Here is a 12,441-nt window from a genome sequence, read left to right on the forward strand (position 1 = left end):
GCTGCCGTCTTAATTAATAGCAATATTGTCAATGAAAGGTCAAATATTTGCATAATATTTCCTATACTTTGGGGCTACATTGCTGGCAGTTACGCCATAAGCTAAAATAGGAACAAGTCCTTGATGGCAATGTTAGATGTTCTTACACAAACCATGATTTATTCCAGTCATTCGTGTTGCATATAAAGTACCAATGCCGCAGGGCAGGGATGTCAATAGGCCAATTCATGTGATATAAAGTCACATTGCCCCTGTCACAAGAAGGAAGACTAAACAATATGGGGGCCAATATAGTGCTAGTACTTAGACTTAACAAATGACAATTAAGCTTACCTGTTTTCCTCCTCATCCTGGATGGTAAAGGGTTTAGAATTAATCCAAAATCACAAGTAAATATTGGGCGTTTAGCATGAAAAGAGACCATTATGTGTGCCAACAGCTGAGCATGGAATATAATTCGAACAAGCAAAATGATTTGGTACAAAAATAGTTTTATTAAAAACAATTTCCCCTGGCTGAAATATTGAAGATTTTATGTCCATGTCTTTTGAGTTCTTAACAAATCATAGAAACATCTGTCATCTTTTAAACCAATAGGAGTTAAAAAACGTTAAAGCAAGAGGCCTCTGTTGTTCCTTCCAAGTCAATTTTGCTTCTCTCGGATAAACTAATCACAGATCATAAACAACAATTATCATTACATCTTTAAATCGTCAGTGAAATAAGCGTATTTACAGCAGGGCGCCCCAGGCAACACTCTTCATTTCGTCACTTCAGTTTTGTCCTTGGTGCCTCTGTGAAATTGAAATTATTCAAGAACAGAGCTGGGCTTGTAGGATCTGGGCTTCAAATGCTGACTTAATATCAGGTGCAGTCTGTCTGCAGTGAAACAGACACTAAATTTGACAGTTGTGTCAAAGTCAACACAGAATTCAGCTACAGGGTTACATTTTGTAATTTCTTATGGCCAAAACTAACTTATATCTGTGTTTGATTGACATACAGTACATGAGACAAATCGAAAAAGCTTGTCTTCCCTCCCCACACGGGAAAAGAAAAGACCACCATAAACATGAAACTTAGCAAGTCTGCCTGCTAACTTGTGTATACACAATGTTCAAAAATCCAAGCTGGCACCTGAATTTTTGCATATTTTTTTGTGGATTGCACTACTTTTGTGTTGGATCTACAAGAAGTCCTTCTTTATCCCTAACTGAAAAATAAAAATATACACATTTAGTTAATTTTAGACAACAGAAACAACTGATTACACACATCCTATAATTAAATTTTACTTCTTTGATGTAGATGTTAGTTTTGGAAAAAAAATGACTAACAGACGATTTAAAAGAAACCGGGATAAAATTCCATTTAACCAAAAAAAATGTTGTTTGTTCAGCAGTTTTTGAACAGCTCTCCTGGTTAAGTCTGTTTCTTTGCAAATAAATGTACCATTATCTGTCTAGATCACTCAAACTTCTGAAACAAAGCCCACTTATATAACATCACCAAATTTCTTTACTTCCTACATATTCCAAGGGAAATATGCCACAATACACCTGGGTGTACCCTTTCTTTTGTTCTAAATTTTTCTGTATGTTTTGTTGAAATGGCTTACTTGAAATGCCTCTTAGCCCATCAGTCACAATGTTTGTTAAGCAAAATGAATTGGATTATGCCAGAGTTAAAGTTCAAGTCCTTGGTTTTGAGTCCCCTACAACAGTTTGTTTTGTCCAATATATTAGTAACCAAACAAAATGATTATATGCACACATAAGACAGTATTGTCAAAGAATGTGAAGCATTCTTTACTCCCTAAATAATGTGATGAATGACTTAAGTGTTACTTTTTTCACAAGGAATTGAGTGTAATTCCTGCTATCAGTAAAATATGACTACCAAGTCTGATTCACAGACCTTGTGAGAGTTAGCTCAGCTTCTAATCTGTCCTACGTTTTTAAGAGTCCCAGTGCTAGTGGAATACATAAAAACCTAAATAAAAACCATGTACTGAGAGTGGAGTTTTCTTAAAGAATGGAGACAATACTCTGGTTTATTCTGCCTGAAATAAAGTGTGGTTCAAGGGGTGAAAAGTGGGGACTTATTCAAAGGGAGAGGTCAACAATTTGTGTGTGTAATTTACCAACATGTCTTTCACAATTTGTTTTTATCTCTGTTTAAACGCCTACAAGTAACATGAGTGGATTTTAAGGCCACCGTAGTCTTATCAAAGCTGTGTCTTACTGGCTAGGATCTCGCAATGAGGAGCCGACATGAAACACAAGACGAGATGAAAACAGAGAAAAATCAATGGTGCCTATATTATCAGTTATTTGCGAAGATATTCAGTGTATGACATGACATTTTGGCAGATTTAAAAAAAAGAATAAAAAATGAACATATTCATCGTGTTGGGGAGTGCCTGCTATCAAACACATAAGGCAATGACGTAAAAATAAATTTGTCACAGAAGTCATTCGTTTTCTCCGTCTGCAAACCAACTTGAGTAAAAACATAAAAGCTAAGATCAAATTAACCTCAAATGGACAGAGCTAAGTTAACACGCAAGCACTCCGATAATTCTTATGACTTACAGGAAAAACAGTTAACAGCCAATATTTAACTACAGCAATTTTACCATACTGATTCTCATGTGGTCGTGTGTTTTGAGAAACAGATGCAAAGCCAAATTTGACCATAAGTCGAAATGCCAGAAAACAACCATTTTACGTTTGACAACACGTGTGGGAGATGTTTGTTGCGGCGATGTGATACTGCCCAGAAACTGTCAATTACCAACTGACAAACTGTGACGAGCTAGAATTCATATGCCAGGAGTTGAGGCTGACTCATAGTGAAAAAAAAAACCCACTTTTTTTTTTTTTTTTTTTTAAATCTTTGAGTGGTTCACAGCAGTCTCTGGCTGAAGGAGCAGCAGTGAGCCAGTCTATGATTCTGCTTCCTGTTTAGTTTCTGTGGGCTCACTTTGAGCTGAAGGTGAGGGCTCAGAGGGCTTTGGCTCTCCTGCAGCAGTAGTAACCCCTGGGGACGGAGATAAAAGTTCAGATTCTGCCTTCTTTTCAGAAGCCTCCACACTTGGTTCTTCACTGCTTTCTGTGGTAACCACAGGAGTCAGTCGAGGTTGCTCTGTGCTGTTCGAGGTCCGAAATCTGTCCATTTTTTCCAGTTCGGCCAATCGATCATCTCTGTCCCACCGCGTGGTCCTCTCTCGCCGTTCTGACCGCCTCGGCCTTTCCCCTTCCTTTCCTTCAGCTCCTCTCCCTCTGTCTCGACTCCCTCCTTCTCCTCTTCCTCTTCCTCCTCCTCCTCCTCCTCCCTCTCCCCTCCCCCGCTCTCTATCCGCATCATCACCCCTCCCTCGCTCCCTGTCGCTATCCAGGCTGTTCCGCCTTTCCCTCCAGTCCCGTCTGTCTCGGTCTCTGTCTCGATCGCGGTCTCTATCCCGATCTCTGTCTCTCTCCCATCCTCCTCCTCGGTGATCTCCTCCGTCTTCCTGCCAGCCTCCGAGCCTGTCCCTCCCATCCATCCTATCACCACCTCCACCCCTTCCTCCATCACCAAATGGACGCCTTCCACCTCCAAAACCTCGATCCCTCTCTCTATCCCTGTCTCGATCTCGATCCCACTCCCTGTCCCTCTCTGGCTCTCGGTCCCTGAATCCAGGCCTGTCTCCCCTGAATGGTCGGCTATCCATTTCTTCTGGCCCGTCGAGGCCCCGTGGTACCCCTGGTCTGATAAAAGGAGGAGGAGGACCTTGAGGAGGAGGGCCATGCCCATGTGGAAGGAAAGGAGCCCTCATATTGTGGGGAGGGAGCAGCCCAAAGCCTCCTTTAGGTGGAGGAGGGTCATGGTGCATCATTTGAGGGTGTGGCCCTCTGGGTATCATCTGCGGGGGCATAGGTGGCATGTTGGGGTGAGGGGGTCGTGGGCCGTGAGGTGGAGGGAAACGCTGCATGTGTGGTGGTGGGGGAACCGGAGGACGCTGGAGTGGGATTATACCTGGTCGTGCACCAAGCAGACCACCAGAAGGGGGTTGGATGTTCCCTGGAGGACCACCTGGGAGAGAACCTGGAAGTGCACCTGGAGGTACACCTAACTGGTTACCTGATGGGGAAACACATACAAATAAATTTAACTCAACTTTGCTAACTACCCAAAAGCAAAAGAGCAGACTGAGAAACAACATGTCACTTTGGAGAAAGCTCAGAGAGGAAGACAGACTGACCCATAGGTCCCATCTGGTTGTTGAAAATGTTGGGACCCTCCGGGACCTCGTCATTTTTCCTGTGGCCCAGACCCGCTGGGTCCAGAGGCGGGTCTTCAATGCCACCTTTGGAGGGAGGTGGGGGACCGAGAGGCATGGCACCTGGGGGAGGGAAACCTGGGAGAGGAAGGGTGAAAGGAGTTAGGATTTAGTTTGTTTGGGCTGGTGTGGCAACTGTCAGTCCGCATGGACTTAACAACTGCATGATACCTCCTAAAAAGAAGGACTGGTGTGAATTGTTTGTGTAAGAGCAAAACGGACTGGCAACAGGACTTTATGCTGAGACTAAAAACAAGTTAAAACAGCAGTGTTTTGTGTTTGCATTCTTGCCCCCCTTAGTATTATGGCTCAAGACAACATTTTGTCCTATTTCAAGTTTTCTATCATTACTTGCGATGATTCTCCTGAGCCAGATAAACACACAAAGAGACACAAAATACTACATCTTGCTTTCAGTCCTGATACTCATTCAAGAATACGCACGAGAGAGACGAGAGAGAGAAATTGAATGAAAGCATGTGAGAAATGTTTTGATGTCAGCTAAGGGAGGCGCTACCTGGAGGCATCTGCATGGGGTTGAAGCCAGGTCTGATGAAAGGAGGAGGGGGGACGCCTGGAGGGAAGGAAGGCGGGGGCATGCCTATTGGACCAGGAAACACAGGAGGCTGGAGAGAACCCACACCAACCATTGGCTGCTGCATTGGAGGAACCTGGGAACATTTACATGAATTTATTGCAGATGTCAAGTGAAAAGGTGCTATACTTTCCAGTGACACAGTGACACACCTTGAACAAAAATCATCATAAAATCATCCTATCTAAGCTAACTTATCTATTCTAATGTAGTTATGGACCAGCTGTTTTACCAGCTAGTCATACTATTTCCAATGTTGCATCCATACTTATCTACCATTTGCATAGATTGTTGAAAAACAGCAGGCATACTCTCAATCACAGCAAGTTTTATCTCCATTTCATTTATACTAGTAACATGTTGTAGCTGTTGTTAACCTGTGCAGGAGGAGGAGCTGCGGCAGCCAAAGGTAATACTTGTGGTTCCTCAGGCTGCTGTGGCTCTGAACGGCCGTTGTGGGTGAGCTCCTCCTGCAGACCGAGAGTCTTCCTCACACCAATCCACTCTGGAAAAACACAGAAACAATTCAGACTTGACATTTTTGGCTCTGACAGATCAAACTGTGTGACTAACTGGTAGGACGTACACTGCTTTGTTGGTCAACTGATTGGTCAATAGGCTCCTGTCCTACTGTAATAAGGCTTTGTCCACCATAGTGTTTTATTGCCAGCTGAAAATGCCAGCAGCTCTTCTGATAAGGCCATACTGGGAGCGCTGGAGCGCTTTCAAAGTGCAGCATTTTTTCACCTGACACACTTTGGTCGCCCTGACTACAGCCCTACTAAGTGAACTTCCCATATAAACTTCTTGTGGTGGGATTATATATCATAACTTGTTTGTATGATATGCTCATGTGTTTGTGCCTGTCAGAGTTTTTACCAGGTGATAAGGTGTCTACATCCAGTATTCCTCCTTCTTTTAGCTCCTCCACCTGAGACTCTTTGATTTTAGACCAAGGTATGTAGGTGACACCCATCTCCACATCCCAGTACTGCTTAAATTCAGACTTAATGCCTTTGTTCAAAGCCCAAGCAATCTGTCAAGAAATAAACAAACACAATTCTTAATTCAATAAGACAATTCTCAGTTTTGTTTTTTATTTGCTGTACTAAGCAGCTGTCTGTGTTGCTCACTCACCTTGATGGCTTTCTGGTTCACTTTGTGAGTTCCCCTACTGAGCTTCTGCAGGGCCCTGAAGGCATCTTGCCTATGTATCATGACAATATAGGCACAGCCACGTGGAGGGATCATCTTCAGAAGAGGAGGAAGACAAGCGGACAGGTGAAGAAAAAAATCTGCAGTTTTTATTTTTGGATGAGCAAATACAAATGTCACTGTTACAAACACAGGACATGGCCACAGTTGAATCAATGTGTCTGATCAATATAAATCCACTTACATTGATGGACTCTATCTGCCCAAACTCCTCCAGTAAACAGGCAACATCTTGCTGTTGCGTTCTCTTGTCCAACTGGCCCACCCAGAGAGTTGTACTGCAAACTGCAAAGCAGACAGAAAACATGAACAAGAACTAAGGAATGCTAAAATATATGCAATACTTAGATTTTTTTTTTTTTTTTTTTTTTGAGGAACCCAGTGACAGCAATTTTATTAAACTACCAAAAAACACACTACACACACATAACAGATGATTTCAGGTCCATGTCTACCTACGAGAACAACTATGACCATAAATAGATTATGACTCACTGCTTAGTGTCTCGCTTTTGGGTGGTGGGAGGCCTTTCTGTCGCCGCTCTCTCTCCTTCTCTCTCTCCCGGCGTTCCTGCGAGCGAGAGCGTGGGGAATGGTGACGGCGGTCTCTGGAACGCGAGCGTGATCGCCTGTGTCTGGATCGTCGTGTACGGGAATTAGACCGTGACCTCCTCCGCTTTGGAGACCTGGAGAGAAAGAACAGACATTGAAACTCATGATATGTTCACGACAAATATGCACTGCCACTTTTCTGCATAAAACAAAATTACTGGTAGAGGATTAATCACAGTGGCGAGATGGAAACTTAGTTTGACACATAACATCTCAGATGCTTACCTGGAGCCTGAGTTTGACCGTCGACCATGTCTGCCATCTCTCATTGCTGAACGGTCCGCATCCATTGACAAATCCTGATATATTTTGGGAAAAGACATGATTATGTGCAAATTATACATTTAAATTTTTTTTGTTTTGTTTTTTTTAAATTAAATACCACTAGAGAAAAAAAAAGTTTGCTGCGCCTTGTTATTGTTGCCAGGTAACGACTTGCTCACTTCCTTATTCTAACCTTCCTGTGTAATCAATCTACCGTTTATTTATTTATTTCACTTATTTGACAGTAATTAGTATCTAGTTCTTAAAATGTTGAGGCAGAGGGTACTTGCTGTAGCTCTGGTGGAGGGTGAGAGACTGTCAGCAAATAGTTTGTTGGGCACAGGGAAACAGAGATCTGTGTGGGTACATGAGACCCTAAAAAAAGAGAGTGGATTACGGCAAGTACAACCAGCTGGTCCAGGAGCTTTGCCTCGATGATGGTCGTTTCCAGGCATATTTTAGGATGCCTCGGGGGCAGTTTGCCAACCTGCTATCTATCGTCAGGCTGTATAGCTCTGGTTATCAGGCAAACGCTACCACCAGTTTCTCCTGTATTATTTACCAACTATAAACGTGATATTGCGACTACCACAGAAGACCCACCACCTATAAAGTCATCCGATTGGACAATGGGGAAAAAAGATGACGAAAAAGAGAGATGACGCAGGGCATTTTCTGATTTGAGTTGATGTTTTTTCATCTTGGGGTGCTCAGAGCGCCCTGGCAAAAACGAGCGTAGAAACGTGAGGTGCTTCACAACGGAAAAAACAAATTAAAAACAATTGCAAAAATTACAAAAAGGCGCCTTCAGCTGCTAAAACGCCTTTGGTGTGATCAGGGCCTTAATCTTTCACTTCAGTTAAGCATGCACTTTTAGCCATATTAGGCTGTTTTCCAAATTTCTGGCATTAGATTTCAATTTTAATGCAAATTGGCAAAACTTTCTTTGCCAACTTAATTTACCTAAAAACAGCTAGTTAGATTTTACATATCCTGTGTGTTGTTAAGTCTACCTGTTGTTGCTGAGCGGCACTGTGGGGAGGGAATACTACTGGGAAGCCTGGAGGCCCAGTAGAACCAGGGAGGGTCTGCCCTGGCACAGCCTGCCCTATGGGAGGCATCATAACTGGGAAGCTTTGTCCTGGAGGTAGACCATAGCCCTGGAGCTGGCCATTGGGAGGGAGAGGAGCCTAAAAAAGACAACTGGAATTAATATTGTGCACATACCACACGGTTTTACAAATGTAAATGTAAAACATAAAATCAATTTGACAGACAGAAATGTGTCCCTGCCTACATAAAGTACTGAAACTCTGTTATTGTAACATAATGTACAATAGCTATAGTGATTAGAAACTTAAATTTGATAGCATGTTAAAGTTTAAAGTAAAAACAGAGAAGCTAAAAGAAAACAAGTATCGGAGAATTCAACGGAGGATCAGTTATTTTATAACAGGAAATGATTACGCTTCTTACCTGTTGTGAGAGGTCTTGCAACATGTTAATCATCGGTGGTTTAAAGTGCTCCATGTGCTGTGGGAAGGCTGGAGGCTGCTGCATACTGTGATGATAAAAATATCCCCATTAGCTTCACAGCTTTTAGTTCATTTTGCAAAAATCCAAAAGAGCTTCCCACTTCTTGGCAGAGCAGAGCTGCTGTGTTATATGTAATAAATCAGGGGCTTACAAGGAGGCTTGTGATGACATTTCATCCTTCTTTGTTTCTTCTCCAACTTCTGGTTCATCATCATAATCAAACCGGTCCAGCAATGTCTAATAGAAAGAGAGAGGTTATGTATAAAGTGCACAAATTATGATGTTTTTACTGTCATTTAACATAACTGTTGATGCCATATGCAAAAAAACACACTGCCACCTTATCAAAGGCTGTCATCTGCTGGGTGGCTTGGGTGGGCAGAGGTGGTTGTGGGGCGACCATGCCCATGCCAGTAGTGACGTTCGGGGCCTGTGTTTGAACAGTAGGGACAGGAGGCTGAGTGTTGGTGTCAGGCTTCGCTGGCTGCTGCTGAAAGTTCTGGAGCATTTGTTGAAGCTGAAAATCCCAGTGACAAAGAGTGAAAGAAGAGTTGTTAGTGAGAGTCTAAGAGAAGTGCAAGTAAAGATAATACAATCAAAATGACTGAGGTCTAAGCTAATGCCAGTCTGCACTGGTGCACACACACCTGCTGACCCTGTGTGGACTGGAAGAGCTGTGCCACAGCAGCAAAGGCATCGGAGTTTTGCAGCTGAGCAGTGGATGTCATGGTGGAGTTTGCCGTTACCGCAGTAACTGGCTCTTTGGCTGGAGGTGGAGATGAACCTGAGGGAAGAGACACAGCATGAACGTGTGTGTCAGCAGCACACAGACACCTTCGAACGCCAGATTCACTCACAGATAGTTCAGCATATCAACATTTTTTTTCTGCAATATAAATTTAAAAGGGTAATTTACAAATTTCTCCTCTAAGCAAACAAAGATTATTTTCACTAGTAAATGTAACAGCAGGAACTTGAAATGATCAAAATTTAAAAACAGCATCATGGACTTACAGTAACCACTACTGCATCATGTCTACAAACACACACATTACCTGGGTCATCTGAGCCTGTATAGGGTGCAGCTGCACTGCTAGAGCCGGCGGCCATGTCCAAGAGGGGCTGAATAACCTCAATCTTAAACACGCCATTCTTCTGCCACAGGTTCAACACCCGCACAATCTTACTCTACAAAGGAAAATAAGACAGCAAGGAAACAAGTGAAGGAGAGAGAATAACAATGGAGCCGATTTAAGTGACACTACAGCCCACAATTTTCATCACATTGATTTTTTTCTTACCCTGTCCTCTACTGGGCAAAGGCAAAGGTTCTCAAAGGTTCCTGTTATGTTTTTGGTGAATCTTGGGCCAAACACGTCCTTGTCTGTTCCAAACTGGTGTCTGGACTGCCTAACAATGGAATCCACCACATACAGGCCCGCTACCTTGTACTCAGGCTTACACTGGAGACAGCAGAAGGAGAAAGCAGATTTGGGTTTATTCATGTTCCGTGAGTTAAAAATGGGTTTTAACTGAATTAAGACAGGCTCGTCTCACCTTTTTGATAAACTTTTCCACAATCTGGACCACATGTTTGTAGAGCTAATAAAGAGAGAACCAAGTGAGCAAGTTATTGTCTAGATAAAGGCTCAGAAAATAAGGGGTGTGATACAAAGAATATTGTTCAAATAAACAGAATTAACTCTCGAACCGAAGGAATGCCAAACTCATTCTTACTTTCATAGCTTTGATGGCTGATTTGGTGATGGAGATCATCTTTGCCCGTGAGATTGGGGGCTTGGAGTCCATCAACGAGAATAACTAGAGACAGAGTAGATAACAGAGGAGTGAGATGGGAGAAAAAAATAAAATAACAGAGAGGGCAGTGCTTGGAGGGTTTCAGAGGTGACACCAATCCTTTCTACTCCATTGCTCTTGATATCCAAAATAAAACATGATATTATACCTAATATTATAAGCTTTACACAATAAATATCACAGTCTTAAAATGTTTATCATCATTTAACACTGGTTAATGATAACATTTGATTTATTAATTGGATTCCTGATCTTTCATTTTTGCAACAAATGATCTGAATGCTGAGACTGTGGTTAAGTGGACTATGCACTTTTTCACTGCCTCTGTATCCTGAGTGACTGTTGTATCGTTGAGTACTCTTTGATGGAGGCATAGGGATAAAAGCTTTGGTGTTACAGTGCTTCTACCTCAAAACACAGTGAATGCATGAAATCTTTGCTTGTTTCTATTGTTCAACACTTTCATTTTCCATCTGCTACACAGACACACTTGAAACTCTTGTGTGGTTTTGTAAAACAGAAATTCACAATTCCTTCACAATTACAAACAAGACATTTGAGGATGCCATCTTGAGCTTTAAGACACATACCAACATTTTTCACCATTTCCTGACATGTCATAGCCGAACCAAGTAGTAATTGATTAATAGAGGAAATAACTGACAGACTAATCAACAATTAAAATTCACGTTAAAAGCAATCCTACAGTGATAGATTCTGACTGTTTTGAAATGAGGATCAAAAAGGTCAACACAGGATACAGTCTTTACAGTGCAAAGAATTTGAGATGAACCATACAGAGTCGATGGGTGTCTGCTTTAAAGGATGCTAAAGCATCTTAATGGCTGTGTGGTTCATGGGGCTGTTGCTTTACTCAGTCTGAGATAAATAAAATGGTTTAGTGTCTGAGAGAAATTTATTTGGACATAACTGTTGTACATATTTGCTTATTTAACAAGTGTGGGAAGTATACAGTGACATATATGTCATGTTTGCATAACGTATTATTTCTGTTTTTGTGCCAGACAGAAACGGCTATTGAAAGTGCAATACAGTTTCCAATAATTACCAGAAAATGCTATTCAAAGTGCCATGGGGTTATAATGTTAATGATTTGGTGCAACACAGAAGTATCAGGACAATCTAGATATGCTATGATTACAGGTTTGTGTTTTCACTCAGTCTCAGTGGGCCCTGCCCCTGTACCTGTTGTATTCAAAGGTTAAAAGCTAGTTTTTCAGCAGAAGCAAGATTAATCAGAAACACCAACAGATATCCTGACCTGTCTTCAGATCTGGCATCAACCATGAGTCTTCAGGCCCTACTGTGACTGAGCCTGGCATCTTATGGTCAAACAGAGGCTGAGTATATCACTGAAGCGATTATGATTGTAAGCTTGCAGCGTGACAACAAGAGGATAGTGTGTTTGCCTGTAGCATTGTTAACAACACCTATGTTGGTAACCATGCTCTTACGAGCTAACGTTAACGTAAACGTTAGTCTTACGAACTTTGTGCAAGGTTACTAGAACCAAAGTGGAGTGGCTACCGCTGCGATAGCTTGCTAATTTAGTTAGCAGAAAGCCCTAACGTTTGTTTAGCACCAACATTACTTGCGCTGCAGGTGTAGCTACAACACAAACACTAACTCAGTTAGCCCTAAGCCAGGTAAGACGGACATGTCCAGCTAGCTCGCCGAGCAGGCCCACTGGTCAGTCCTGCTTGGTTAGCTCCACAGCAACACAGCACCATGACCAGCACCGCCAGACTCGGTGACTTCAGGGTCTCAGCGAGCCCTGAGAGCAGCTTACCTCGTGGTTAAAGGCGTTGACGGCGTCCATGATTGCCCAACGCTCCGAGCCTTTCCCTAAACTCCCGATTCCCCGCTTACGGCGATGATTTTTCGAGGAAGGGTCGGTACAACATGTCCGCTCCCGGTAGCTAACGACTGTTAGCCTAGCATCGGTAGCTCTCAGGTCGGCGGGCACAGCAAAGCATGATGGGATTCGATTCTGTTGTGCTAGGTTTTGTCCACAAGGTGGCGGAGAAGTGCTGCAGGGACTGAAAACACGTGGACA

The 12,441-nt window shown here is 42.6% G+C and overlaps 1 protein-coding gene across 1 annotated transcript; it reads right to left on the bottom strand.

Annotated features, from left to right (window-relative positions):
• Positions 1-480: 480 nt before the first annotated feature.
• On the bottom strand, positions 481-12,344 carry scaf4a (SR-related CTD-associated factor 4a). The gene is made up of 19 exons (XM_049593124.1): positions 12,175-12,344; positions 10,284-10,367; positions 10,104-10,148; positions 9,848-10,009; positions 9,602-9,734; positions 9,194-9,330; positions 8,887-9,063; positions 8,698-8,783; positions 8,487-8,571; positions 8,024-8,200; positions 6,972-7,045; positions 6,630-6,820; positions 6,319-6,419; positions 6,057-6,170; positions 5,799-5,955; positions 5,297-5,424; positions 4,842-4,995; positions 4,247-4,402; positions 481-4,125 (listed from the first exon to the last, which is right to left on the bottom strand). The coding sequence occupies exons 1-19, from the start codon at positions 12,202-12,204 to the stop codon at positions 2,948-2,950; spliced, it is 3,369 nt and encodes a 1,122-aa protein (XP_049449081.1). The 5' UTR covers positions 12,205-12,344; the 3' UTR covers positions 481-2,947.
• Between the last annotated feature and the right edge of the window lie 97 nt (positions 12,345-12,441).

The sequence above is a fragment of the Epinephelus fuscoguttatus genome, linkage group LG12, assembly GCF_011397635.1.
Source record: "Epinephelus fuscoguttatus linkage group LG12, E.fuscoguttatus.final_Chr_v1".
In the NCBI taxonomy this organism is placed as follows: Eukaryota; Metazoa; Chordata; class Actinopteri; order Perciformes; family Serranidae; genus Epinephelus; species Epinephelus fuscoguttatus.

Coding starts and splice junctions, on each gene's coding strand:
- scaf4a (XM_049593124.1), bottom strand. CDS start 12,204: ATGGACGCCGTCAACGCCTTTAACCACGAG. Junction 4,996..5,296: donor CAGCTCCTCCTCCTGCACAG/GTTAACAACAGC, acceptor AAATGTTCCCAG/GTTCCTCCAATGCAGCAGCC. Junction 4,126..4,246: donor CAACCAGATGGGACCTATGG/GTCAGTCTGTCT, acceptor TTTCCCCATCAG/GTAACCAGTTAGGTGTACCT.